The sequence below is a fragment of the Pristiophorus japonicus genome, chromosome 12 (assembly GCF_044704955.1).
Source record: "Pristiophorus japonicus isolate sPriJap1 chromosome 12, sPriJap1.hap1, whole genome shotgun sequence".
Lineage (NCBI taxonomy): Eukaryota > Metazoa > Chordata > Chondrichthyes > Pristiophoridae > Pristiophorus > Pristiophorus japonicus.
Window position 1 is genome coordinate 17663953 of NC_091988.1, and position 26880 is coordinate 17690832.

The following is a 26880-nucleotide window of genomic DNA, read 5'->3' on the forward strand; positions in this document are numbered from 1 at the left end:
CCCGAATCAGAATATAGAATTCTATTTTTGATTCAGAACATTGAGTGGATATTTGTTTTGTTTTTTATAAAACTATCTGACACCAAATATGGCAGTAGAAATGTCATTTAATGGTAGTAGTGACTTACATTCAGTTTACTGATAGTAACTAGCTTGACCATTGTACTTGCAATAATACAGCATGTTTACTTTATTGCACTGCTGCCAACAGCAGACCAATTTCAGTGACATCACAGTAAAGTGATCAGAGAGCAACCGATAAAAGTGATTTTGTGCCATTCCTGACCGTAATTATAAATAAATAGGGTCTTGTTTTGGCACTGAGGCAAACCATGTTTTCTGGCTACTGGCAGGCTGAGCTTGCCCTTACAGGCCGGTGGAGCAGGTTTACACTCACTGGGCCCGAGTTTCGGCATCTGGTGAAAACGGCGCACCTCCGAGACTTACGTGACCTGCCTGGGCTCGAAGGTGTGCCGGAATATTCTGCAGTAATTCTCCGGTCCTCCTGGACCGTGGCACGGCGCGGCGTCGTCTCCCTGGGGAGGAGACTGCCTGCAGGGGGGGGGCGGGGGCTAGGGATTATGCCGCCTTCTCAGAGCCGGCAGCTTTGCACAGGCACGCTGGAGCATGCGCGCCGACGCATGGCTCGGGAGAGCGTGGATACTAGGGGGGGGGGGGGGGGGAGGAGAGAAGCATGGGTACCGGGGGGGGGGGGGAAGAGACGTGGATACCGAGAAGGGGGGGGAGAGAGACATGGATACCGGGGGGGGGGAGATGTGGATACCGGGAGGGGGTGGGGGGCGCGTGGCGGAGGGGGGGGGGGAGAGCATAGCAACTGGGGGCGGGAGGGGGGGAGCGTGGCAAGGGATGGAGGAGCGTGTGTTGGGGGGCACTCAATGATCGAAGGGACGGAGGAGAGAGCAGGGGTGCCTCCCTCCAGCCTCTCCCCCACACCCCCCACACACACACCCATCCCCACCCACACACACACCCATCCCCACCCACACACACACCCATCCCCACCCACACACACACCCATCCCCACCCCTCCCCCATGCACCCCCCATCCCCTCCCCCACGCACCCCCATCCCCTCCCCCACACACACACCCCACATCCCCCCCACACGCACACCCCCCATCCCCCCCACACGCACACCCCCCATCCCCCCCACACGCACACCCCCCCATCCCCCCCACACGCACACCCCCCATCCCCCCCACACGCACACCCCCCGTCCCCCCCCACACGCACACCCCCCGTCCCCCCCACACGCACCCCCCCGTCCCCCCCACACGCACACCCCCCATCCCCCCCACACGCACACCCCCCGTCCCCCCCACACGCACACCCCCCGTCCCCCCCACACGCACACCCCCCGTCCCCCCCCACACGCACACCCCCCCGTCCCCCCCACACGCACACCCCCCGTCCCCCCCCACACGCACACCCCCCGTCCCCCCCCACACGCACACCCCCGTCCCCCCCACACGCACACCCCCCCGTCCCCCCCACACGCACACCCCCCGTCCCCCCCACACGCACACCCCCCGTCCCCCCCACACGCACACCCCCCCGTCCCCCCCACACGCACACCCCCCGTCCCCCCCCACACGCACACCCCCCGTCCCCCCCCACACGCACACCCCCGTCCCCCCCCACACGCACACACCCCCGTCCCCCCCCACACGCACACACCCCCCGTCCCCCCCCCACGCACACCCCCCGTCCCCCCCCCACACGCACACCCCCGTCCCCCCCCACACGCACACACCCCCGTCCCCCCCCCCACACACACCCCCCCGTCCCCCCCCACACCCCTCACTGTCAGATACAGAGAGAGAGAGACACTACAGAGAGAGACACTGACCGAGACACCTTCCCTTCACATAAAGGTAGGACTTCTATTTTTTATTGATTGATTACTTATTACTTTGGTCTTGGTGCTTTAGGTGCAGGGTTCCTTCTATTTTTTTATTGATTGATTACTTATTACTTTGGTCTTGGTGCTTTAGGTGCAGGGTTCCTTCTATTTTTTATTAATTAATTGCTTATTACTTTTTGTGCTTCGTTTAGTGCTTGGTGTTTTAAATGTACTGCTTTGCTTCGTGCTTAGTGCTTTAAATGTACTTTGCTTCTTTAATGTTGTTGTGAAGGTGTTTATGGAAAATCCTCTAACTTCCCTTACCCCCCCCTGTTGTGATGTTGATGTGTCCTTTGTGTTTAATGCTTCCCACCCCCCGTCTCTGGCTGTGTCTGCACTAAACTTAACTCTAGGTAAGGTTTTTCAGAACTTACAAAAGTGGACACTTACTCCATCCTAAGTTAGTTTGTAGTAAGTTTTCACTGCCGGAACTTGCAAAACAGGCCTGAGTGGCTGGACACACCCACTTTTTGAAAAAAAAGTACCTTACCTAAAGCCAACCTAAACTAACTCACTCGAACTGGAGCAAACTAATATCCGAGAATTGCAATTTCTAACATACTCCAAACTAAACTAGTTGCTCCAAAAAACTAGGAGCAACTCCACCCGAAACTTGGGCCCACTGTCTTTACCTGACCTTCCCCAGCCTATAAAGAAAGTACAGTGGCTAGAGACTAAATCGTGAATAGTGACTTTAAAGCAGCTTGGAGTTGATTTGCTGTGATCCCAGTTGCTGTGGGATTCCTCACCACCCAATGAGTGGTTTCCACAGCAACAGGACCCTCGGGCAATATTGGAAAAACTAGTTGAAAAGTAAATAGGAATGTTATTGCCTATATTTTCTTAAAGAATCCATGTTCAAAAAAGGCAGCATGTCATTAGAAAAAAACATTATTGTAGAACATGATTACATCGCAAATAATTCATCAATTTGAGCAAATGCCCACCTGGAGAGCCAATATGAGTATCCAGATTAATTTTTCTAAAGTAATTTTGAAACAGTAGAAGCAGTGAAACTGTTACTGCTGGATTTTACTTTCTATTCACTTTCAATTGCTAAAATTGATGTTCAGGCTTCGGAAGGAATGTTCCTTTAATCGAGCTGTCACAAACTCTGCATGACTGCTTTAACGCTGAGCATTGAGTGGGGCATATATGGTGCAGTGTGAACTAGTATGTTTATTGCAAGCATGGGCGAGAAGTGTAAAATGATATGACATTCTTAAAAGGGGCACAGCTTTCATTTGCATTGCTAGTTTTGTAGCTAAAGCAGTAGTTTGCAGCATACCTTTTATCTGAACATAATGATTATTATGCTCTTATCTGCAATTTGCTTTGTGACGAAGACCTACTGCTTTAAGAATCAAAATGATGTGTCAATGCAAGAATTTTGTGCCTCAATGGAGAGTAAACTTGTTTATTCTTTCCTCTCCCGTGCAGCTAGAAATGTGTGTTTGCGCAGTATGCCATAGTGCTCTCCTCTGGCCAGAGTTTGCTGACATGATTACTGTGATTATTGAGTTTTCAGTAAGATTGCTGAGTGATTGCCCTTTATTGGGCAGACTGTTGATTCTTCTTGAAAATACATTGGCTCAGAAATTGCGGTCGGAGGCTTCGCGGGTGCATGCCTCCGACCTGAAAAATTTCTACGAATCTACCTGGTGGTCCGGGAGGTTCGGAGACTTGTGTTCCTGGGCCTCTAGGCGAAGGCCTGTGTAGAGGCCCACGTATTCCAGGGACGTAAGCACTTCACACACATCCCTGGGATCACGTGGGCCGGCCCAACCAACCCAAGTCAGGGTATTCCCGCTCATACTGTGGTGAATTCTGGATATATGGAAACACCATAAGTGTGAATAGCAATACTTCCAAAAACACACAAACATTGAAATAATTTATTTTTTAAACAGCGCATATTTAAAATTAATCAAAATGGAATTTCATAAATTATTTAAAACAAAAATGTACTTTTTTGAAAAATAAATTTACATATTTTAAAGGGTTTAAAATAAACTTACCATATTTAACAGGATTTTAAATGTTTAAATTATTGAAAAAAATTTATTTTTCCGTTCTTTAAAAGTCTTGCACTGATAAAAGCAAGCCTTACGTCTGCTTTTATCAGTCGTAAGAATTTTACGGGCATTCGTTGGACAGAAGTTGGGCAGACAGTCCAACTTTCTGCACGCAGAGGCCCTTTACTTCCGGACGCGTGTCACCTGCAAGTTCCAGGTTTAGATATACGTGCTTCACATACCTAAACCCTGAAATTGCGGGGCGCCACCAGGCACGGGTGCACCTCGTACGCACCTGTAGGGGCCACAAAATCAGGGCCACTAAGTGGAGACCGTCTTTCCATTTGTGAATAAATATATGTTTACGGTACAGGTTGAATCTCCCTTATCCGGAACCATCCCTTATCCGGAATCATTCCCGGGTGGCGCGTGCGCAGAACCCCAAAATGAACAAATTGAAATCCTTCCTTGCTGCCGACTCCCAAAATCGCTGGCCTGATCCCGAGGTCCACCACTCTTTCCCCCCGCACCCCCCCCCCCCCCCCCCTAGTCCCCCATGATCTCTCTGCTGCACTCTTAGCCCCAAGCCAGCCAGCCCTGGTATCCCCTTGCTCAGTACCTGTACCATCCAATTTAACGTGACCACCCCTTGTCCGGAAAAATCTCTTATCCAGAACAGGCCATGCACATGATCAGGAGTAATTTTGAAACATGTCTCTAAATTTAAATTCCTCCTCATGTTTTGCGTTTAAAGCGTCATCCAGTTTCATTACTTCTATAGTTTTCTGAACCTTATTTATCCATTGGGACTGCACAAAGATATAAACTGTTTATTCTACTTTACAGTCCAAGTCTAATTTTTGTTTATATCTAAGCTAAGGTTTGTTAAATTTGTACCCAACATGGTCCTTATATATTAGCATTTACTGGTGAGCACGGTCATGGTTGGTTATTTATGTAGCCATTTTTCCACAAATATGAAGGGCTAGAAATTCAGTTTTTGGCGACATTGTTTTTTTTCCGTTATTTTACAGCAAAAATACCACAAAAAACCGTTGTCATATTTTAAGGGGTTGAAATTGGCAAAAATAAATGTGCCCGGCGGTAAAAAATCGGCATTACACGAGGATTCGCGGTGGAAACCACGGTCATCACCAACTTTAGCCCAAGGCCTATCAACACCTAAAATACAAGCTCTGGGAGGGGAGAAAACACACACAAAATTGCAAAAATCAAAAACATAAACAATCAGAAAACATTCACTATACACTTAACTAATGAATCGTGGAAAAATAATTAAAAAATAAAAACTTCAATGTACTTTTTTTGTAGGTCTTCATACCTACTGCTGTTTCTGGGGCTTCAACGCAGGCTTTTCTCGGGCGTTTTTTTTCGCCCTGAGTACGGGTGAGCCGAATGGTCAATTTTAAGCGGTACGTTTTTTTTTGCCATTGCACGTGGTCGATCTGCATTTTGGCGATATTTCAAAACCGCCATTCGTTAACTTTGAATAATTTAGGTGAGTTCCTTTTACTGGCAAAAAAGGCGAAATATCGGCAAAAAAATGTGTGCAAGGCTGGCCAATTTCTCCGCCAAGATGGTTAAAATGTACTTTGGACAGAAGCTTAGCTGAAAGGGAACAGTTTCCCCAGACTTTGTGCTAGATTGGCTATCCATAGGCAAACAGAAGTGATTTAAATGCAGGATGGGCACTTTGGCACAGATCCCAAGCAATGACCCATTTGTTAGCAATGCCTGGTCATTCAGGAGACGTTGCGCACCTTGTTTTGTCAAATTTCTCCGATCTTTGAGGGGAGGCTTTTTAAGTATCAATGAAGTTATGATGAACCTTTGGAAAAAAAACAAGTTTGACCTCAACTGGAGTATTGTGTCCAATTCTGGGCACTGCACTTTAGGAAGGATGTGAAGGCCTGAGAGAGGGTGCAGAAATGATTTACAAGAATGTTTCCAGGGATGAGGGACATCAATTACATGGATAGACATGGGTTGTTCTCCTTGGAGCAGAGAAGGTTGGTAGGAGATTTTATAGAGGTATTCAAAATCACGAGGTGTCTGGACAGAGTAAATAAAGAGAAACTATTCCCATTGGCGGAAGGGTCGAGAACCAGAGGGCACAGATTTAAGTTGATTGGCAAAAGAACCAAAGGCGACATGAGGGAAAACATTTTTACGCAGCAAGTGGCCAGGATCTGGAATGCACTGCCTGAAAGGGTGGTGGAGGCAGATTCAATGTTAGCTTTCAAAAGGGAATCGGATAATTCCCTGAAGGAAAGAAATTTGCAGGGCTGCGGAGAAAAGGTTGAGGAGTGGGACTAGCTGAAAGTGCTCTTGCAGAGAGCGGGCATGGGCTTGACCGGGTCGAATGGCCGCCTTCTGTGCTGTAACCATTCTATGATTCTATGAACACAGACACCAGAAGTCAGTCGGGCAACAGCAGTCTGCAAGTGTGGAACCGTTCCCTGTTCAGTCAGAATTTGTTGTTCCACATTTACAGGGCCTACCGGAAAGGATTAGTGTACGCATGTTCTTTATTTTTTTTAATAGTGCGCAAACAGAATTTAAACTGATTGTGTCAAGTGACTTGCATTATAATCAGTGGTCTGTATATTTTACCTACTGTAGAATAAATTGGCTTATAAACTGAGCCAAATGATGCATCTACCTAGTGTTAACTCTTTGCTTTGAGAGGTCAAAAGAGTACACATGGAAGATCTGGTGCAGATCACTGAGGAGTTTCATTGTTATACCCTTGGGTTCTGTTACCACACCAGCGGATACAGAGCAGTTGGAGACAACTTCTGTTTTTAAAAAAAAATTAAGAAAATCAGGCAACCTGTCCACTTAAGGGGATCTGACACCACTGAACCCAAGTAGATACCTGTGGCAAACCCTAATTTGTAACTAGCACTAACATTTAGAAGAACAGAATGAGGGCTTGAGTATAAGCTTGATTTCTATTTGATTTACTTCTCAATCTGAACCGCAGCAAGAAAAAGGTGTGTAGTCTTCCCCACAAAGGAAAGACTAAGAGGAAAAACCTATATGGCAGTCTCGAGCCTCTTCTCGTTATTAGCTACTAGGGCCGTTGGCCATGTCGCAGACCAGACTAGTTGTTCTATTGGCTTATTCATGCTGGCTAAAGATGAGGAGAACTTCATGAATATTTGTGAATCTTCATTGTTTTGCTTGCCATGAGCTCGGGGTAGGAGGGGGGTAACCCTGGTTTCAAATGTGAGGGCACCAAGTACAAACAGGAGAGGTCTCAGTCATACTTCGCAGTAACTTCAGGTAACCCATCACAAAAACAGCTGATGTATAAAGAACTCAGAGTAGAGTTACAGCACAGTAGGAGGCCATTCGGACCATCAAGCCTGTGTCAGCTCTCTGCAAGAGCACTTCAGCTAATCCCACTCCCCCATCCTTCCCCTATATCCCTGCAATTTCTTTTCCTCCTGGTACTTATCCAATTCCCTTTTGAAAGCCAAGATTGAATCTGCACCGCCCTTTCAGGCAGTGAATTTCAGATCCAAACCAAAAACGTTTTTCCTCGTGTCGCCTTTGGTTCTTCTGCCAATCACCTTCAGACTGTGTCCTCTAGTTCTTGACCCTTCCACCAATGGGAACAGTTTCTCTCTATCTACTCTGTCCAGACCCCTCATGAATTGAACACCTCTCAGTTCTACTCTCAACCTTCTCTACTCTAAGGACAACAATCCCAGCTTCTCCAGTCTATCCATGTAACTGAAGTCCCTCATCCCTGGAACCATTCTTCTAAATTCTTTCTGCACCCTCTCTAAAGCCTTCATATCATTGCTAAATTGCAGTGCCCAGAATTGGATACAATACTCCAATTAGGGTCAAACCAGTGTTTTATAAAGGTTCATCATAACTTCCTTGTTTTTGTACTCCATGCCTCTATTTATAAAGCCCAGGATCCCGTATTTTTTTTTAACCGCTTTCTCAACCTGCTCTGCCACCTTCAACAATTTGTGCACATATACCCCCAGGTCTCTCTGTTCTTGCACCCCCTTTAGAATTGTACCTATTAGTTTATATTGCCTCTCCTTGTTCTTCCTACTAAAATGTATCACTTCACACTTTTCTGTGTTAAATTTAATCTGCCACGTACCTGCTCATTCCACCTTCCTGTCTATGTCCTCTTGAAGTCTATCCCTATAAGAACATAAGTAGTAGGAGCTGGAGTATACCATTTAGCCCTTCAAGCCTGCTCCGCCATTTAACAAGATCATGGCTGATCTTCTATCTCAACTCCACCTTCCCGCATTATCCCCATATCCCTTAATTACCAAAAATGTATTGATCTCAGTCTTGAATATACTCACAATGTCTGAGCATCCACAGCTCTCTGGGGTAGAGAATTCCAAAGATTCACAACCTTTTGAGTGAAAAAATGTCTCCTCCTCCCAGTCCTAAATGGCCGACCCCTTAATCTGAGACTGTAACCCCATGTTCTAGATTCTCCAGCCAGGAGAAACATTTTCTCAGCATTAACTCTGTCAATCCCCTTAAGAATTTTATATGTCTCAATTGGATCACCTTTCATTCTTCTAAACTCTAGGGAATATAGGCCTAGTCTACTCAATCTCTCCTCTTAGGGCAATCCCCTCAACCAGGAACCAGTCTAGTGAATCTGTATTACATTCCCTCTAAAGCTAGTATGTCTTTCCTTGGGTAAGGAGACCAGAACTATGCATAATACTACAGGTGCGGTCTCACCAACATTGTTCTGACCACAACTAAGGTATGGAAAAATAGGTTAGCATTACTCAGCATCTGTAGCAGTGTCAGCACTGGTAAGTAAGTGAAATGGAGCCCTTGTGTTTTTGATTTTGTCATTTCATTGGTTGGCACTGAGCACATAAACCATGTGCGTGAGGAGGGGGGAGATTTTCCAAAGATTTGTGATACAATTCGGTCATTTGTAAAAAATGTTTTAACTAAAGTTGATCTGGATGCATATTACACGCAAAAAGTTTTCTAAACAGTTGAAATGCAGAGTTGCAAGGAGCAATAACAATTTGCATTTGTATAACACCTTTTAAGATAGAAAAACATTCTAAAGTGCTTCACAAAGGCATAATCAATAACCTGGAAAGAGATAAAAGCAGGGATGATCAAAGGCTTGACACTTTCCAATTTGTGGCAGAGATGTTGCCCTACTTCCAATCTTCTGTAGCTTTGTAAATTAACATTTTGCAACAAATATCGTATTGGGGTAATGAATTTGCAGGAAAATGTCTGAAGTCTGTTTGCCTATGCTTTCATTCTCATTCTTGTAGTCTGGTTGCCTTGCCATGGTATTGAGGTGGAACTTCCACACCTCTCTGGCAACCCCTCCCTTTCACTCCCTTGTTGACTTCAGTAGTAGTAATATTTTGAGGAACATGTTTTTCACGACTATTTCTGGTTCACTTTCATTGTTATGCTATACCTGATAACCAGGAAGTATTTTTCTCTTGAAACTTCTTTGTCCTTTTCCTAGGTTGAAGCAATCCTTATCAACATTTTTGGTGGAATAGTAAACTGTGCAATCATAGCAAATGGCATAACAAAGGCATGTCGTGATCTTAAACTGAAAGTACCACTGGTTGTGAGACTTGAAGGTAAGCGATGAACAGTGCTTTAAATTACTAAGAGAAAATGTTATTATGTAAATGTTTTCTTACTTCAGCTATATTCTCAGATTTGTCCCTTTTACGCTATCTGTCAAAAAATGTTAAGAAAAAAATACCAGCTTGAGTTAGTAGTTTCTTTAACAGTACATAAATTGTACATTTTATAGATTTAATCAAAGTTGTATGAATAGTAATGCATTGGAAAAAGAGGTTGAGGTGTGCCATTTCTAATTGGCTTCCTGTGACTATTTACTTCTAAACTGAGTGCATATTTCTACAGTACAGATTGTAGAACTGATTTTATAAATGCATGCTCTTGGTACTGAATGCAATTTTGTAAAGTTGGCTATTCAGCTTCTAAAGGCTTAAAGATTGAAATTTGGTTGCTAACGCTTGCAGATATCGCTAGTGTTAGCTGTTAATTGAGAGTTGGATGGTTGGGAGTGGTTCTGGGTGCTGTTCACGCCTGACGCGAAATTCGGGGGTCATTTTTAAAGTACACTAAAACATTACGTTGCGCCTGCTAATGCCATGGAAATCATGGCGTCGGTACGCGTGCAACGCCTCCTCAGTGCCTCTATCATGATATCTAGTTTGTACGGCTATCATACTGGCAGATGGCCCGTACAGCCTGAAAAAAGTGGTGGTTAAATAGTGGAGCTCAAGTGGAATAGGCCAAAGAGCAAGGTAAGTTTTTAATTTTATTTATTTATTCATTTTTTCATTAGTTCTAACAATAGGGAAGTTTATGTGTGGGTCGGAGAAGTCTAAGGGTTTTTTTCATCCCTTTTCTTTCCGTTTTCCAGCCAGCATGGAGGCAGCCTTTTATTTTCTGTCTGAAAAATCCACCTCTGCCACCAACGGGTTGTCACTGGTGATCCAGACCAGGCAGACCCGACACTGGAATTTTTTTCTAAAGCGCATGCGCACACTAGAAGCTCCGCCGCCCCCCCCCCCTGAAATGGACTCGTGTAGCACGGCGCTAAAAATAGCTTTACGTTCGGGGAAACTGCCATGTTTTGTTTGCTGCTGACAATGTGGAAAAAAAACGTACCTAAGGGTAAGTGGACGCCTGAAATCTTTGTTGGGGAAAATAGGAGCCCAAGTCTCTACAGTAGAACTTGAACCCACAACCATCTGCCTCAGAGGCTGACAGCACTGCATGATTTTCCCCTTCCGAACCCTGGAGCGTTGAAGCCAATTGCAGCACTTTTGCCATTGCTCAGGTTGAGATGAGTTGACTCAATACAGACCAAAGATTGTTCTATACAGCGTAGCTACGCATTAGATAAACTCACTATATCCATTGGAGGAAGGCAAATATTTGTTCTTGATGAGAAACTTAAAAATGTGCCATTACTAAAAGAAATTACTTCAAAGAGAATGTACGGATAAAGATTACATTGACCTCACCTCCCTGTATTCTATCCAGGCTGGTCCTGGTCACCCATGACCTCTAACCCTTGCTGATTTGCATTGACTGCTGGTCCCCCAACACCTCCAGTTTAAAATTCTTATCCTTATGTTTAAACCCCTTCATGGCCTTGACGTTCTTTATCTCTGTAACTTCACTGTATAGCATATGGATTAGTTTGCAATATTTCCAGAAGTTCGCATGTATCTGGTCTCTAAGAGCATTTCAATGAGCATTATATTATGACTATGCTTTCCAAAAATCCCAATTTCTTGACCACTGCCAACCCCATTTCCAATCTTTTAAGAATCTCACCCAAAACTATGTACATTTCAACTAATTGCTTCAGAAAAAAATATATTCCAACTGATAATGAGCAGCCCCCAGGAGTACCTAAAAATGAGATGCCAACCTGGGGAAGCTGCAACACAGGACTACATGCTTGCTAAGCAGCATGCTATAGACTGAGCTAAGCGATCCCACAACCAACGGATCAGATCAAAACTCTGCAGACCTGCCACATACAGTCGTGAATGGTGGTGGACAATTAAACAACTAAAGGGAGGCTCCATGAATATCCACATCCTCAATGATGGCAGAGGCCAGCAGGCAAAAGACAAGGCTGAAGCGTTTGCAGCCAGCTTCAGCCAGAAGTATCGAGTGGATGATCCATATCGGCCTTCCTCCTGAGGTCCCCACCATCATAGAAGCCAGTCTTCAGCCAATTCGATTCACTCCATGTGATATCAAGAAGCGGCTGAGCTCACTGGTTACAATAAAATCTATGGGCCCCGACAACATCCTGGCTGTCGTGCTGAAGACTTGTGCTCCAGAACTAGCTGCACCTCGAGTCGAGCTGTTCCAGTACAGCTACAACACTGGCATTTACCCGACAATGTGGAAAACTGCCCAGGTATGTCCTGTCTACATAAAGCAGGACAAATCCAATCCGGCCAATTACCGCCCCATCAGTCTACTCTCAATCATCAGCAAACTGATGGAAATTGTTGACAGTGCTATCAAGCGGCACTTTCTCACCAATAACCTGCTCACCAATACTCAGTTTGGGTTCTGCCAGGACCACTAGGCTCCAGAACTCATTACAGCCTTGGTCCAAACATGGCCAAAAGAGCCGAATTCCAGAGGTGAGGTGAGAGTGACTGCCCTTGACCAAGTGTAGCATCAAAGAGCCCTAGTAAAATTGAAGTCACTGGGAATCGGGGAAAATTCTCCACTGGCCAGTGTCGTACCTAGCACAAAGGAAGATGTGGTGGTTGCAGATTAATCATCACAGCCCCAGGACATCGCTGCAGGAGTTCCTCAGGGCAGTGTCCTAGGCCCAATCATCTTCAGCTGCTTCATCAATGATCTTTCCTCCATAATCTTTCCTCCATCATAAGGTCAGAAGTGGGAATGTTCGCTGATGATTGCACATTCTTGAGTTCCATTCGCAACTCCTCAGAAAATGAGGCAAGACCTGGCCAACATTCAGGCTTGGGCTGATAAGTGGCAAGTAACATTCTCGCCACCCAAGTGCCAGGCAATGACCACCTCCCCTTGATATTCAATGGCTTTACCATCACTGAATCCCACGCCATCAACATCCTGGGGGTCACCGTTAACCAGAAACTTAATTGGACCAGTTATATAAATACTGTAGCAACAAGAGCTGGTCAGAGGCTTGGTATTCTGTGGCGAGTGTCTCATCTCCTGACTCCCCAAAGTCTTTCCACCTTCTACAAGGTTCAAGTCAGGAGTGTGATGAAATACTCTCCACTTGCCTGGATGAGTGCAGCTCCAACAACATTTAAGAAGCTCGATACCATCCAGGACAAAGCAGTCCGCTTAATTGGCACCTCATCCACTATCATGTATGTAACCACAATGTAAGACCACTGTATTATTGTATACACTCAACCTAGATGCACATCTTGACCACAAGGGGTGAACTTGTGGGAGACTGCGCATACCTGTCTTTCCAGGTCTATAAAGGGAGGTCCCACGTAGGGTCAGCACTTTGGAGTCCTGTAAACAAAAAGCAGGTCACAGAGTGGCCTTGTCCCCAGAATGTGTCTCATGTGGTTTCATGCTGTAGAGTAAGGACTTTACATTGGCGACGAGAAACGGGAATTCACGACCCACGAGAATGGCCACCGGTAGCACAGAGGAATGGTACTGTGTTGGGTAAGACTGGGATGGTTTCACCGAAAGGCTTCAACAAAGTTTCGTTACGAAAGAATGGCTGGGGGATGCAGCGGCCGACAAGCGAAGGGGTCATCTCGTGACCAGCTGCGGACCAAAGACTTACGCGCTCATGAAGGACTTACTAGTACCTGAAAAGCCGACGGACAAAACCTTTGAGGAACATCGCAAACTGATCGGGGAGCACCTCAAACCGGCGAGTAGCATACATATGGCCCGACCAGGTTCTACACCCACCAGCGTCGTGAAGGACAGAGCATACCGGACTTTGTCGTGGACCTCCAGCGTTTGGCCAGCCTCTAAGTTCACAGACGCCTGCAGGGGGGAGATGCTAAGTGACTTCTTTATCAAGGGCATCGGTCATGCGGGAATTTTTCGTAAATTAATTGAGACCAAGGATTTGACCTTGGAAGCGGCAGCGTTGTAAGCTCAAACGTTCATGGCGGGGGAGGAAGAGATGAAAATAATATACGTGCGCAAGTCTGCCTCCAATGTGGCGATGGATCGGGGAATCACTATCACTAATGCGATTCAGAGCCCCACAGGCAGGCAGGGGCAGTCTGACGCTCCCCAGGCAGCAATAGACCCCAGAGTAGGACTTCAACAGAGAAAATGGCAGGCTGAACAGGCATTTACGCCATCACAGTGGACAATGCGGCCCGGGATGGGGCCATTGACACCCACTACTCGGGTACTCGAGCAGTCAAAGGGACAGTCAGCGCGGAATGCCTGGCCATAGTCCTTTTGTTCCAAACAATGGAAACTGTAACTCATGCTGGAGGTGTGGAGGAAAACACTCAGCTAGATCTTGCAGATTTCAACAGTTTGTCTGCAGAAACTGCAATCTCAGTGGCCACTTAGCTCGAATGTGCAGGAAGCCTGCAACCAGACTAATATGTGAGGCGGATGGACCAGAAGAGGGTTCGTTGGGGCTTTTGGGGCAAATCGATGGACGCCGAGGTTCAGCGGGTCCATGTGGCGAACATTCACAGCTCATACATCAAAACGCCACCAATGATGATGAGGGTTTTATTGAACGGTATCCCAGTACGCATGGAGCTACACATGGGGACCAGTCAGTCACTCATGGGCGTTCAGCAATTTGAGAAGCTATGGCCACTTAAAGCCAATAGACCCAAACTAGAATGTATTGAGACACAATTATGGACTTACACTAAAGAAATCATCCCGGTGCTGGGTAGTGCAATGTTGGCTGTCACACACAATGAGTTAGTGAATCGATGCTGCTCTGGATTGTCCTGGGCAATGGTCCCGCACTGTTGGGGAGGAGTTGGTTAGCCGAGATGAACTGGAAATGGGGGGATGTTCACGTAATGTCATCTGTGGAGCGAAGTTCGTGCTCACAATTCCTACAACAATTTGATTTACTATTCCAACCTGGCGTCAGGACATTCAAAGGCATTAAAGTAGTGATACACATCACCCTGGACGCCAGGCCAGTGCACCACAAAGCCAGAGCGATGCCGTATGTGATGCGGGAAAAAAATCGAGAGTGAATTGGATCGGCTGTTGAGAGAGGGCATCATCTCGCCTGTTGAATTCAGCGACTGGGCGAGCCCCATTGTCCCCGTCCTAAAAGTGGATGGCTCTGTCAGGATCTGTGGCGACTACAAGGCTACCATCAATCGGGTGTCCCTACAAGATCAGTACCCGTTCCCGAGAGCGGCGGACCTCTTCGCCACGCTGGCAGGTCGGCAAGCTGTTCACCAAGTTAGATCTCACGTCAGCCTATATGACCCAGGAACTGGCCGACGAATCTAAACTACTGACCATCATCACCACGCACAAGGGACTGTTTGTTTATAAGAACATAAGAATTAGGAACAGGAGTAGGCCATCTAGCCCCTCGAGCCTGCTCCGCCACTCAACAAGATCATGGCTGATCTGGCCGTGGACTCAGCTCCACTTACCCGCCCACTCCCCGTAACACTTAATTCCCTTATTGGTTAAAAATCTATCTATCTGTGATTTGAATATATTCAATGAGCTAGCCTCAACTGGTTCCTTGGGCAGAGAATGCCACAGATTCACAACCCTCTGGGAGAAGAAATTCCTTCTCAACTCGGTTTTAAATGGGCTCCCCCGTACTTTGAGGCCTTGCCCCCTAGTTATAACAGGTGCCCGTTTGGCATTCGATCAGTGGCCGCGATTTTTCAACGAAACATGGAAAGCCTGCTCAAATCCATTCCTGGAATGATCGTATTCCAGGACGACATCCTCATCACGGGTCGAGACACTGAGGAACACCTTCACAACCTGGAGGAGGTGCTATGCCGACTGGACCGGGTAGGCCTGCGACTCAAGAAGTCGAAATGTGTGTTCTAAGCTCCTGAGGTTGAGTTTCTGGGCAGGAAGGTTGCTGCAGATGGGATTCGGTCCACCGAATCCAAAACGGAGGTGATTCGGCGAGCACCCAGGCCCTGCAACACATCGGAGTTGCGTTCATTCCTGGGACTGTTGAACTATTTCGGGAACTTTCTGCCGAACTTGAACACGTAGTTGGAGCCGCTACATGTGCTCCTGCGTAAGGGTTGCGATTGGTTTTGGGGGGACTGTCAGGAACGGGCTTTCGATCAGGCGCGAAACCTACTTTGTTCAAACAAGTTGTTAACCCTGTACGACCCCTGTAAAAAAATTGGTTCTGACATGTGATGCATCGTCCTGTGGGGTTGGGTGCGTGTTACAGCAGGGCAATGCTGAGGGTCAGCTACAACCTGTGGCTTATGCCTCCAGGTCACTCTCCCAAGCTGAACGGGAATATTTTGGCTGGTCGAGAAAGAAGCCCTTGCATGTGTCTATGGTGTAAAAAAAAAAAATGCATCAGTACCTCTTTGGTAGGAAGTTCAAATTAGAGACGGCCCACAAGCCCTTAACATCCCTGTTGTCAGACAGTAAGGCTGTCAATGCCAACGCATCAGCTCGCATACAGCGATGGGCTCTCACGCTGGCTGCTTATGACTACTCCATCCGGCACCGGCCCGGCACTGAGAATTGTCCTGACGCACTCAGCAGGCTTCCACTGGCCACCACTGAGGGGGCAGCGGAGCAAAGCGCTGAGATGGTCATGGCTGTCGATGCCTTTGACAGTGCAGGCTCTCCCATCACAGTCCACCAGATCAAAATCTGGACCAACAGAGATCCCCTCCTACTATCCCTGATTAAGGAATGTGTCCTGACTGGGGATTGGGCGCCTGCACACGGAGCATGCCCTGAGGAGGTCAGACCGTTCCACAGAGTGATGGATGAGCTCTCCATCCAAGCCGACTGCCTACTATGAGGCAGCTAGGTAGTTATGCCCCAGAAAAGCAGGGAGGCATTTATCAGGGAACTCCACAGTGAGCACCCAGGTATCATGCTGATGAAGGCCATTGCCCGGTCACACATTTGGTGGCCTGGAATTGATTCAGACCTAGAACACTGTGTTCGCAGGTGCATGACATGTGCCCAGCTGGGTAATGCCCCCAGGGAGGCCCCGCTCAGCCCATGGCCCTGGCCCACCAGGCCATGGTCACGCATTCATGGAGACTATGCGGACCCGTTCATGGGAATGATGTTCCTTATTGTGGTAGATGCGTACTCGAAATGGATCGAGTGCATCATTCTAAATTCATGCATGACATCCACCACTGTGGAAAGCCTACCTTTGCAACCCGGACAATCCTGGTCAGTGATAATGGCCCATGTTTCACAAGCTGCGAATTCCGAGAGTTCATGTCAGGTAATGGCATCAACCACGTCAGGACAGCACTGTTCAAGCCAGCCTCCAATGACCAGGCGGAACGTGTGGTCCAAATCATCAAGCAAGGCATGCTCAGGATTCAAGGACCCTCCCTACAATGCCGCCTATCGCGCCTCCTGCTGGCCTATAGATCCCGACCGCACTCGCTCACGGGGGGTCCCGCCTGCAGAGTTACTTATGAAACGGACACTCAAAACTTGGTTGTCCCTCATTCACCCAGTCCTGACCGACATAGTTGAGGCAAGCGCCAGTCCCAAAACGAATACCATGACCATAATTCGAGGGGGAGATGTATAGAAATAAATGATCCTTATATTTGTCCTCAATCACGCCATGGGGCCCAAAAGGCTTGAGGGTACCGTAATTGACAGAGAGGAATCGGGTCATCGTGGTAGAACTCAACAATGGTCAGATATGCCATAAGCATCTCGAACAAGTTAAAAAAAAAAAGGTTCAGCATTGATACGGAGGAACTTGAAGAAGACCATGAGATGGAGCTCACACCACCACCAATGACCGAGCAACAGGAGCGATCAGAAGAATGCACAGTCCCTGCAGTCAGCCCGGACAGGCCGGAATCACCACAGGTAACAGACACTCACGTCAGTGTCCAACAACCAGAGCCCCAACTGCGGCGCTCCAAAGGGAACGTAGACCACCTGAAAGACTAAACCTATGATCCTAATAAGTCTTTTGGGGGGGGGGGGGGGGGGGAAGGTGATGTCATGTATGTAACCACAATGTAACACCACTGTATTATTGTATACACAACCTCGATGCACGCCTTGACCACAAAGGGTGAACTTGTGGGAGACTGCCCATACCTGTCCTTCCAGGTATATAAAGGGAGGTCCCACGCAGGGTCAGCACTTTGGAGTCCTGTAAATAAAGAGCAGGTCACAGAGTGGCCTTGTCCCCAGAATGTGCCTCGTGTGGTTTCATGCTGTAGTGTTAGGACTTTATATCCACCACCTTCAACATTGCCTCCTTCCACCACTGGCGCACTGTGGCTACAGTGCGTACCACCTACAAGATGTACTGGAGCAACTCGCCAAGGCTTCTTTGGCAGCACTTCCCAAACCCGCGACCTCTACAACCTAGAAGGACAAGGGCAGCAGGCACAGGGGAAGCCCATCACCTGCACATTCCCCTCCAAGTTACACACCATTCTGACTTGGAAATATATCAACTTCCTTCATCGTTGCTGGATCAAAATCCCGGAACTTTGGGAATATCTTCACCACACGGACTGTAGCGGTTCAGGAAGGCGGCTCATCACCATCTTCTCAAGGACAATTAGGGATGGGCAATGAATGCCGGCCTTGCCAGCAACGCCCACATCCCAGAATGAATTAAAAAATATAAAAATCACTAACAAATGCCTGAGAATTGCACTTGCATTCCACCTTCTTCCAAAACAGGGATCTAATCCAATGTTGAAGAAGGCCAGCTTTCTCCCAGATTTGTTTCACTGTTTTGTGGAGTTGGCAGGTTGAGGCTATTTTGCTACTGTTATGTCCAGCTCAGTAGCAGTGTTTAAGGAGCGAGAACCTTCCTCAATCTGCTAACAGAGGCTCAAGCATTATTTATGAGCTCCCTACAAATTGGTCTCTAAGATAACTCGAGTTGGAGCAGCCAGAATTGCAAACCCAGCAGAAGAGGTAGTTGCTGCTCTGTGCTCCTCCTCCCCACCCCTCCCCTCTCCTCCCCACCCCTCCCCTCTCCTCCCCTCTCCTCCCCTCTCCTCCCCTCCCCTCTCCTCTCCTCCCCTCTCCTCCCCTCTCCTCCCCTCTCCTCTCCTCTCCTCTCCTCTCCCCTTCTCTCCTTCTCTCCTTCTCTCCTCTCTCCTCTCTCCTCTCTCCTCTCTCCTCTCTCCTCTCTCCTCTCTCCTCTCTCCTCTCTCCTCCTTCTCTCCTCTCTCCTCCTTCTCTCCTCTCTCCTCCTTCTCTCCTCTCTCCTCCTTCTCTCCTCTCTCCTCCTTCTCTCCTCTCTCCTCCTTCTCTCCTCTCTCCTCCTTCTCTCCTCTCTCCTCCTTCTCTCCTCTCTCCTCCTTCTCTCCCCTCTCCTCCTTCTCTCCTCTCTCCTCCTTCTCTCCGGCCTCCCGCCCTCTCCTCCTCCTCCTCCTCCCGCCTCCCGCCTCTCGCCCTCTCCTCCTCCTCCTCCCTCCTCTCGCCCTCTCCTGCTCTCCTCCTCTTTCTTGCTCTCCTCTCTCCCTCCTCCCTCCTCCCTCCTTCCTCTCTCCCTCCTCCCTCCTCCCTCCTCCCTCCTTCTCCTCCTCCCTCCTCCCCCTCCCTCCTCCCTCCCCCTCGCTCCCTCCTCCCTCCCCCTCGCTCCTACTCCCTCCTTCCTCCTCCCTCCTCCTCCCCCCCCCCCCCCCACTGTTCAGCCACCTTAGGACTCATTTTAAGAGTGCAAGTAAGTCTTCCTCGATTCCGAGGGTCTGCCTATGATGATGAGTGTCTTTTTTTAACTTTTATTTTAATCATTGTTGTTTCTTTTTTTAAAAGCTGTTACAAACAGAAAGATTAAAGGGGGTTTAGCACATTTGCCAATCCCTCTGTCTACCTTGTCTGGTTTTGTACGTGTTTTTTAGACCTACCCCCCTTTTACTGGCATGCACGTGTCCATACTTTATGGACCCCTGAGAATTTTGAATACTTCCTGCTTGTTTTTAGTAAAAGATAAGGCTAACTACATGTCTAGTAAATAATTAAGTGCCTTGAGAGATTTTATATTTTGCTCATGCAACTTTCCCAAGGCTGGTGAAATGCAAACACCAAAATTCATGTTGCACACACTGGATACACACATCACTCAGTAGTGAGATTTTCTGAATTCAACTATGAATTGATATTTACTCTCCAGTCCCTTGACAACGAAGTGATTAATTGCCTTATTTACAAGTGTTGTGAAGACAACTTCACATTTACATGGGAATCAAACATCTGGTTGCACAGCAAAGTTGCTCAGAGGAATAAAAATGAAGCGTTCTGGAGTCATATGATAGAAATTCACTTTTGTTCTAGTTTATAGAGACGTAAGGCAAATCGCTAAAACCCTTTCTTTTTCTACGTTACTGAACAGTAACAGCAATATTGACTATCAGATTATTCATTGTTGAATGCCTTTACCAGCCATTGATTAGGAATGAACCCCTCCACACAATTACAGCTTTAGAGAGCTAGGTATTTGATCAAGATGGAAAGCTTCTCCAATCTCTGAGAAGGCTGACATGGTAACTGGGGTCAGGCTTTGGGATAATGCAACATAAAGATTGCTTTACCCATATCTATAGTTTGTAGAAACATGTAGCTAAAGGAACTGAAGCATATTGGATACAGGGCAGCCGGCTCTATGGATCTGAACTTTTAGATTGGTTTTGTAAATTTGATATTCAATGTCTGCTGGACTGAAATGGTTTAAATTTCTTTTTAGGACAAAAACTAAATTCATAACTATTGTAATATCATCTGACCTTTGATATGATGAGATATCATTGCTGTGTGGGCCAGTGGTTTGTTAACGACCTTGCGGGGGCTCCAAATCAGTTTCATTCCAATTTCAGATGATTCCATTCATATGATGGAAGATGTGTTAAATTCTACCTCAAATTTCTTTGGGCGGTACTGCCTAAGTTGCATTTCACCCCCGACATGTTTTGCATCTTTAATTCGAATGAAATAAGTTTAGTTTGCACGTTTATTTTGTTGAACTCTGATGTCCGATAGCTTGGATTTCCTTGGATCTAATATTCCTGACTAAAGTGTTTGTCTGGTGTGATATAAATAAGACAGAAATGTCTCCAATTTAACATGGACAAAACCAAAACCACCCTGTTCATCTCGCATCAAGAATGTTGTATCTTTGGCCATGACAGTATACTGCTTCCTGGCTGCTGACTGATCCTGAACCTTGTGGTGTGCAAACTAGATATCTTGTTTAGAAACATGGAACATAGAAACCTACAGCACAGAAGGAGGCCATTTCGGCCCATCATATCCGCGCCACCGACAAAGAACCACACGGCCCTCGGTCAGCAGCCCTGAAGGTTACCTATGAACAATGGCAAAAAGGTAAAGAGCATCCAGCCCAACCAGTCCGCCCCACACAACTGCGATACCACATGCATCGCAACATTTTACATTCCACCCCACCCGGAGCCATACGATCTCTTGGGAGAGACAAAAAAACAAATAAAAACGCAGCCCAATTGGGGAAAGAAATCTGGGAAAATTCCTCGCCGACCCATCCAGGCGATTGAAACTAGTCCAGGAGATCACCCTGGCCATATTAGATTCCCTGAAGTATTTACCATCGTATCTGCGTCAGCCAACAAGTGGTTATCCAGTCTAATCCCAATTACCAACTCCAGGTCCGTAACCCTGCAGGTTACGGCACTTCAAGTGCCCATCCAAGCACCTTTTAAATGTGGTGAGGGTTTCTGCATCCACCACCCTTCCAGGTAGTGAGTTCCAAACCCCCACAATCCTCTGCGTGAAGAAGCTTCCCCTCAAATTACCTCTAAACCTTCCACCAACCACTTTAAAACTATGCCCCCTCGTAATTGACCCCTCCACCAAGGGAAATAGGCCCTTGCTATCCACTATATCCAGGCCTCTCAAAATTTTATACACCTCAATGAGCCTGTCCTCTCAGCCTCTTCTGTTCCAAGGAGAACAAACCAAACCTATTCTGATAGCTGATTCTTCATTCCAGGCAGCATCCTCATAAATCTTCTCTGCACCCTCTCCAGTGCAATCACGTCCAGAACTGCATGCAGTATTCCAGCTGTGGCCTAACCAGAGTATTATACAATTTAAGCATAACCTCCCTGCTCTTGTATTCTATGCCTCAGCTAATAAAGGCCAGAATTCCATAATGCCTTCTTAACCACCTTATCCACCTGGCCTGCTACTTTCAGGGATCTGTGCACAAGCACTCCAAGGTCCCTTTCTTCTTCTACACTGCTAAGTGGCCTACCATTTAATGTGTCTACCCTTTCCTTATTAGCCCTCCCCAAGTGCATTACCTCACACTTCTCCAAATTAAATTCCATTTGCCACTGTTCAGCCCACCTGACCAGTAGATTGATATCCTCTTGCAGTTCATGACTTTCTTCTTCATTATCAACCACACAGCCAATTTTAGTGTCATCTGCAAACTTCTTAATCAAACTCCCTATATTCAAATCTAGATCATTGATGTATACCACAAAAAGCAAGGGACCCAGTACTGAGCCCTGCGGAACCCCACTGGAAACATTCTTCCAGTCACAAAAACATCCATCAACCATTACCCTTTCCTTCTTACCTCTGTCAATTTTGGATCCAATTAGCCATCTTGTCCTGAATCCTACCTTTGTGACCAGTCTACCATGTGGGACCTTATCAAAAGCTTTGCTAAAGTCCATATACACTACATTGTATCACTACCCTCTTCGACCTTCCTGGTTACCTCCTCGAAAAATTCAATCAGGTTAGTCAGACACGATCTTCCCTTAACAAATCCGTGCTGTCTGTCCCTGATCAATCCTTGCCTTTATAAATGTAGATTTATCCTGTCCTTCAGGATTTTTTCCAATAATTTTCCCACCACTGAGATTAGGCTGACAGGCCTGTAATTACTCGGCCTATCTCTTTCTCCTTTCTGATACAAGGGTACCACATTAGCAGTCCTCCGGCACCAAGCTTAAATCCAAAGAGGATTGGAACATAAAAATTAGGTGCAGGAGCAGGCCATTCGGCCCTTCAAGTCTGCACCGCCATTCAATAAGATCATGGCTAATCATTCAACCTCAGTACCCCCTTTCCTGCTTCCTCCCCATACGCCTTGATCTCTTTTGGCCTTAAGGGCCATATCTAACTCCCTTTTGAATATATCAAACGAACTGGCCTCAACAACTTTCTGTGGTAGAGAATTCCACAGGTTAACCACTCTGAGTGAAGAGGTTTCTCCTCATCTCGGTCCTGAATGGCTTATCCCTTATTTTTAGACTGTGACCCCTGGTTCTGGAACTCCCCAGCAACCGGAATATTTTTCCTGCCTCTAACCTGTCCAATCCCGTCAGAATTTTATATGTTTCTATGTGAACCCCTCTCATTCTTCTAAACTCTAGTGGATACAAGCCCAGTTGATCCAGTCTCTCCTCATATGTCAGTCCTGCCATCCCGGCAATCAATCTGGTGAACCTTCGCTGCACTCCCTCAATAGCAAGAACGTCCTTCCTCCGATTAGGAGAACAAAACTGGATACAATATTCCAGGTGTGACCTCACCAAGGCTCTGTACAACTGCAGTAAGAACTCCCTGCTCCTATACTCAAATCCTCTAGCTATAAACGTCAACATACCATTTGCCGCCTTCACCGCCTGCTGTAACTGCATGCCAAACTTCAATGACTGATGAACCATGACACCCAGGTCTCATTGAACCTCCCCCTTTCCTAATCTGACACCATTCAGATAATATTCTGCCTTTGTGTTTTTGCCCCCAAAGTGGATAATCTCTCATTTATCCACATTATACTGCATCTGCCATGCATTTGCCCACTCACCTAACCTGTCCAAGTCACCCTGCAGCCTTTTAGCGTCCTCCTCACAGCTCACACCGCCACCCAGTTAAGTGTCATCTGCAAACTTGGAGATATTACACTCAATTCCTTCATCTAAATCATTAATGTATACTGTAAAGAGCTGGGGTCCCAGCATTGAGCTCTGCGGCACCCCACTAGTCACTGCCTACCATTCTGAAAAGGACCCGTTTATCCCGACTCTCTGCTTCCTGTCTGCCAACCAGTTCTCTATCCATGTCAGTACATTACCCCCAATACCATGTGCTTTGATTTTGCACACCAATCTCTTGTGTGGGACCTTGTCAAAACCTTTTTGAAAGTCCAAATACACCACATCCACTGGTTCTCCCTTGTCCACTCTACTCGTTACATCCTCAAAAAATTGCAGAAGATCTGTCAAACTTGATTTCCCTTTCATAAATCCATGTTGACTTGAACCGATCCTATCACTGCTTTCCAAATGCGCTGCTATTTCATCTTTAATAATTGATTCCAACATTTTCCCCACTACTGATGTAGACTAACTGGTCTATAATTACCCGTTTTCTCTCTCCCTCCTTTTTTAAGCAGTGGTGTTACATTAGCTACCCTCCAGTCCATAGGAACTGATCCACAGTCGATAGACTGTTGGAAAATGATCACCAATGCATCCACTATTTCTAGGGCCACTTCCTTAAGTACTCTGGGATGCAGACCATCAGACCCTGGGGATTTATCGGGCTTCAATCCCATCAATTTTCCTAAAACAATTTCCTCCTCACTGGACCCTCACGAGACCCTCGGTTCCCTAGTATTTCTGGAAGGTTATTTGTCTCTCCCTTGTGAAAACAGAACCAAAGTATTTGTTTAACTGGTCTGCCATTTCTTTGTTCCCCATTATAAATTCACCTGAATCTGACTGCAAGGGACCTACGTTTGTTTTCACTAATCCTTTTCTCATCACATATCTATAGAAGCTTTTGCAGTCAGTTTTTATGTTGCCAGCAAGCTTCCTCTCATACTCTATTTTCCCCCTCCTAATTAAACCCTTTGTCCTCCTCTGCTGTATTACAAAATTCTCCCAGTCCTCAGGTTTGCTGCTTTTTCTGGCCAATTTATATGCCTCTTCCTTGGATTTAACACTATCCTTTGGTTAGCCCAGTCAATATGTGGATTGAAGTCGCCCATGATAACTGCTGTACTTTTATTGCACACTATCCTTAAATTCCCTTGTTAGCCACGGTTGAGCCATCTTCCCCGTTTTATTTTTACTCCAGACAGGGATGTACATATTGTTGAAGTTCATCCATGTGATCTTTAAATGTTTGCCATTGCCTATCCTCGTTAACCCTTTAAGTATCACTCGTCAGTCTATTCTAGCCAATTCATGTTTCATACCATCGAAGTTACCTTTCCCCAAGTTCAGGACCTTAGTCTCTGAATTAACTGTGTCACTCTCCATCTTAATAAAGAATTCTACCGTATTATAGTCACTGTTCCCCAAGGGGCCACGCACAAGATTGTTAATTAATCCTTTCTCATTACACATCACCCAGTCTAGGATGGCCAGCCCTCTAGTTGGTTCCTCAACATAATTGGTCTGGAAAACCATCCCTAATACACTCCAGGAAATCCTCCTCCACCGCATTGCTACCAGTTTGATTAGCCCAGTCAATATGTAGATTGAAGTCACCCATGATAACTGCTGTACCTTTATTGCACGCATCCCTAATTTCTTGTTTGATGCTGTCCCCATCCTCATTACTACTGTTTGGTGGTCTGTACACAACTCCCACAAGCATTTTCTGCCCTTTGGCATTCCGTAGCTCCACCCATACAGATTCCGCAGCATCCAAGCTAATGTCCTTCCTTACTATTGCATTAATTTCCTCTTTAACCAGCAATGCCACCCCACCTCCTTTTCCTTTCTGTCTATCTTTCTTAAATGTTGAATACCCCTGGATGTTGAGTTCCCAGCCTTGGTCACCCTGGGGCCATGTCTCCATGATGCCAATTACATCATATCCGTTAACTGCTATCTGCGCAGTTAATTCGTCCACCTTATTCCGAATACTCCTTGCATTGAGGCACCGAGCCTTCAGGCTTGTCTTTTTAACACCCTTTGCCCCTTTAGGATTTTGCTGTAATGTGTTCCTTTTTGCTTTTTTGCCTTGGGTTTCTCTGCCCTCCACTTTTACTTTTCTTCTTTCTATCTTTTGATTCTACTTCCCTCTGTCTTGCTGCATAGGTTTCCATCCCCCTGACATATTAGTTTAACCCCTCCCCAACAACACTAGCAAACAATCCCCCAGGTGCAGACCATCTGTTTGTACTGGTCCCACCTCCCCCAGAACCAGTTCCAATGTCCCAGGAATTTGAATCCCTCCCTTCTGCACCACTCCTCAAGCCACGTGTTCATCTGAGCTATCCTGCGATTCCTACTCTGACTAGCACGTGGTACTGGTAGCAATCCTGAGATTACTACTTTTGAGGTCCTACTTTTTAATTTAGCTCCTAGCTCCCTAAATCCGTCTTGTAGGACCTCATCCCGTTTTTTTACCTATATCGTTGGCACCTATATGCACCACGACAACTGGCTGTTTACCTTCCCCCTTCAAAATGTCCTGCAGCCGCTCCGAGACATCCTTGACTCTTGCACCAGGGAGGCAACATGCCATCCTGGAGTCTCGGTTGTGGCCGCAGAAACGTCTATCTATTCCCCTTACAATAGAATCCCCTATCACTATATCTCTCCCATTCTTTTTCCTGTCCTCCTGTGCAACAGAGCCACCCACGGTGCCATGAACTTGGCTGCTGCTGTCTTCCCCTGATGAGTCATCCCCCTCAACAGCACCCAAAGCGGTGTATCTGTTTTGCAGGGGGATGACCGCAGAGGACCCCTGTACTACCTTCCTTCCACTGCTCTTCCTGTTGGTCACCCATCCCTTACCTGGCTGTGTAACCTTTACCTGTGGTAAGACCAACTCACTAAACATACTATTCACGACATCCTCAGCATCGCGCATGCTCCAGAGTGAATCCACCTGCAGCTCCAGTGCCCCAATACGGTCTGTCAGGAGCTGCAGCTGGATACACTTCCCGCATATGTAGTCGTCCAAGACACTGGAAGCGTCCCCGACTTCCCACATAGTACAGGAGGAGCATAACACATGTCCGAGCTCTCCTGCCATGACTTAACCCCTAGATTAACTTAATTTGGCAACAATAATGTTAACGGTTACTTACTGATAAAGAAAAGAAAAAGAAAAAACTACTCGCCAATCACTTACCCCCTTTGGCTGTGACGTCACCCTTCGATTTCTTTCTACTTCTTTTTTGCCTTCTCTCCCTGCTGCAGCT

General features: G+C 46.6%; 1 protein-coding gene across 1 annotated transcript in view; it reads left to right on the forward strand.

The window, feature by feature from the left end:
* The window catches only part of suclg2 (succinate-CoA ligase GDP-forming subunit beta), a 509575-nt gene that overhangs the window by 437725 nt on the left and 44970 nt on the right, over window positions 1-26880 (forward strand). Inside the window, exon 10 of the mRNA XM_070894661.1 lies at window positions 9463-9583. Within this exon, the coding sequence (XP_070750762.1) occupies window positions 9463-9583 (121 nt within the window). The remainder of the gene's footprint in view (window positions 1-9462; window positions 9584-26880) is intronic.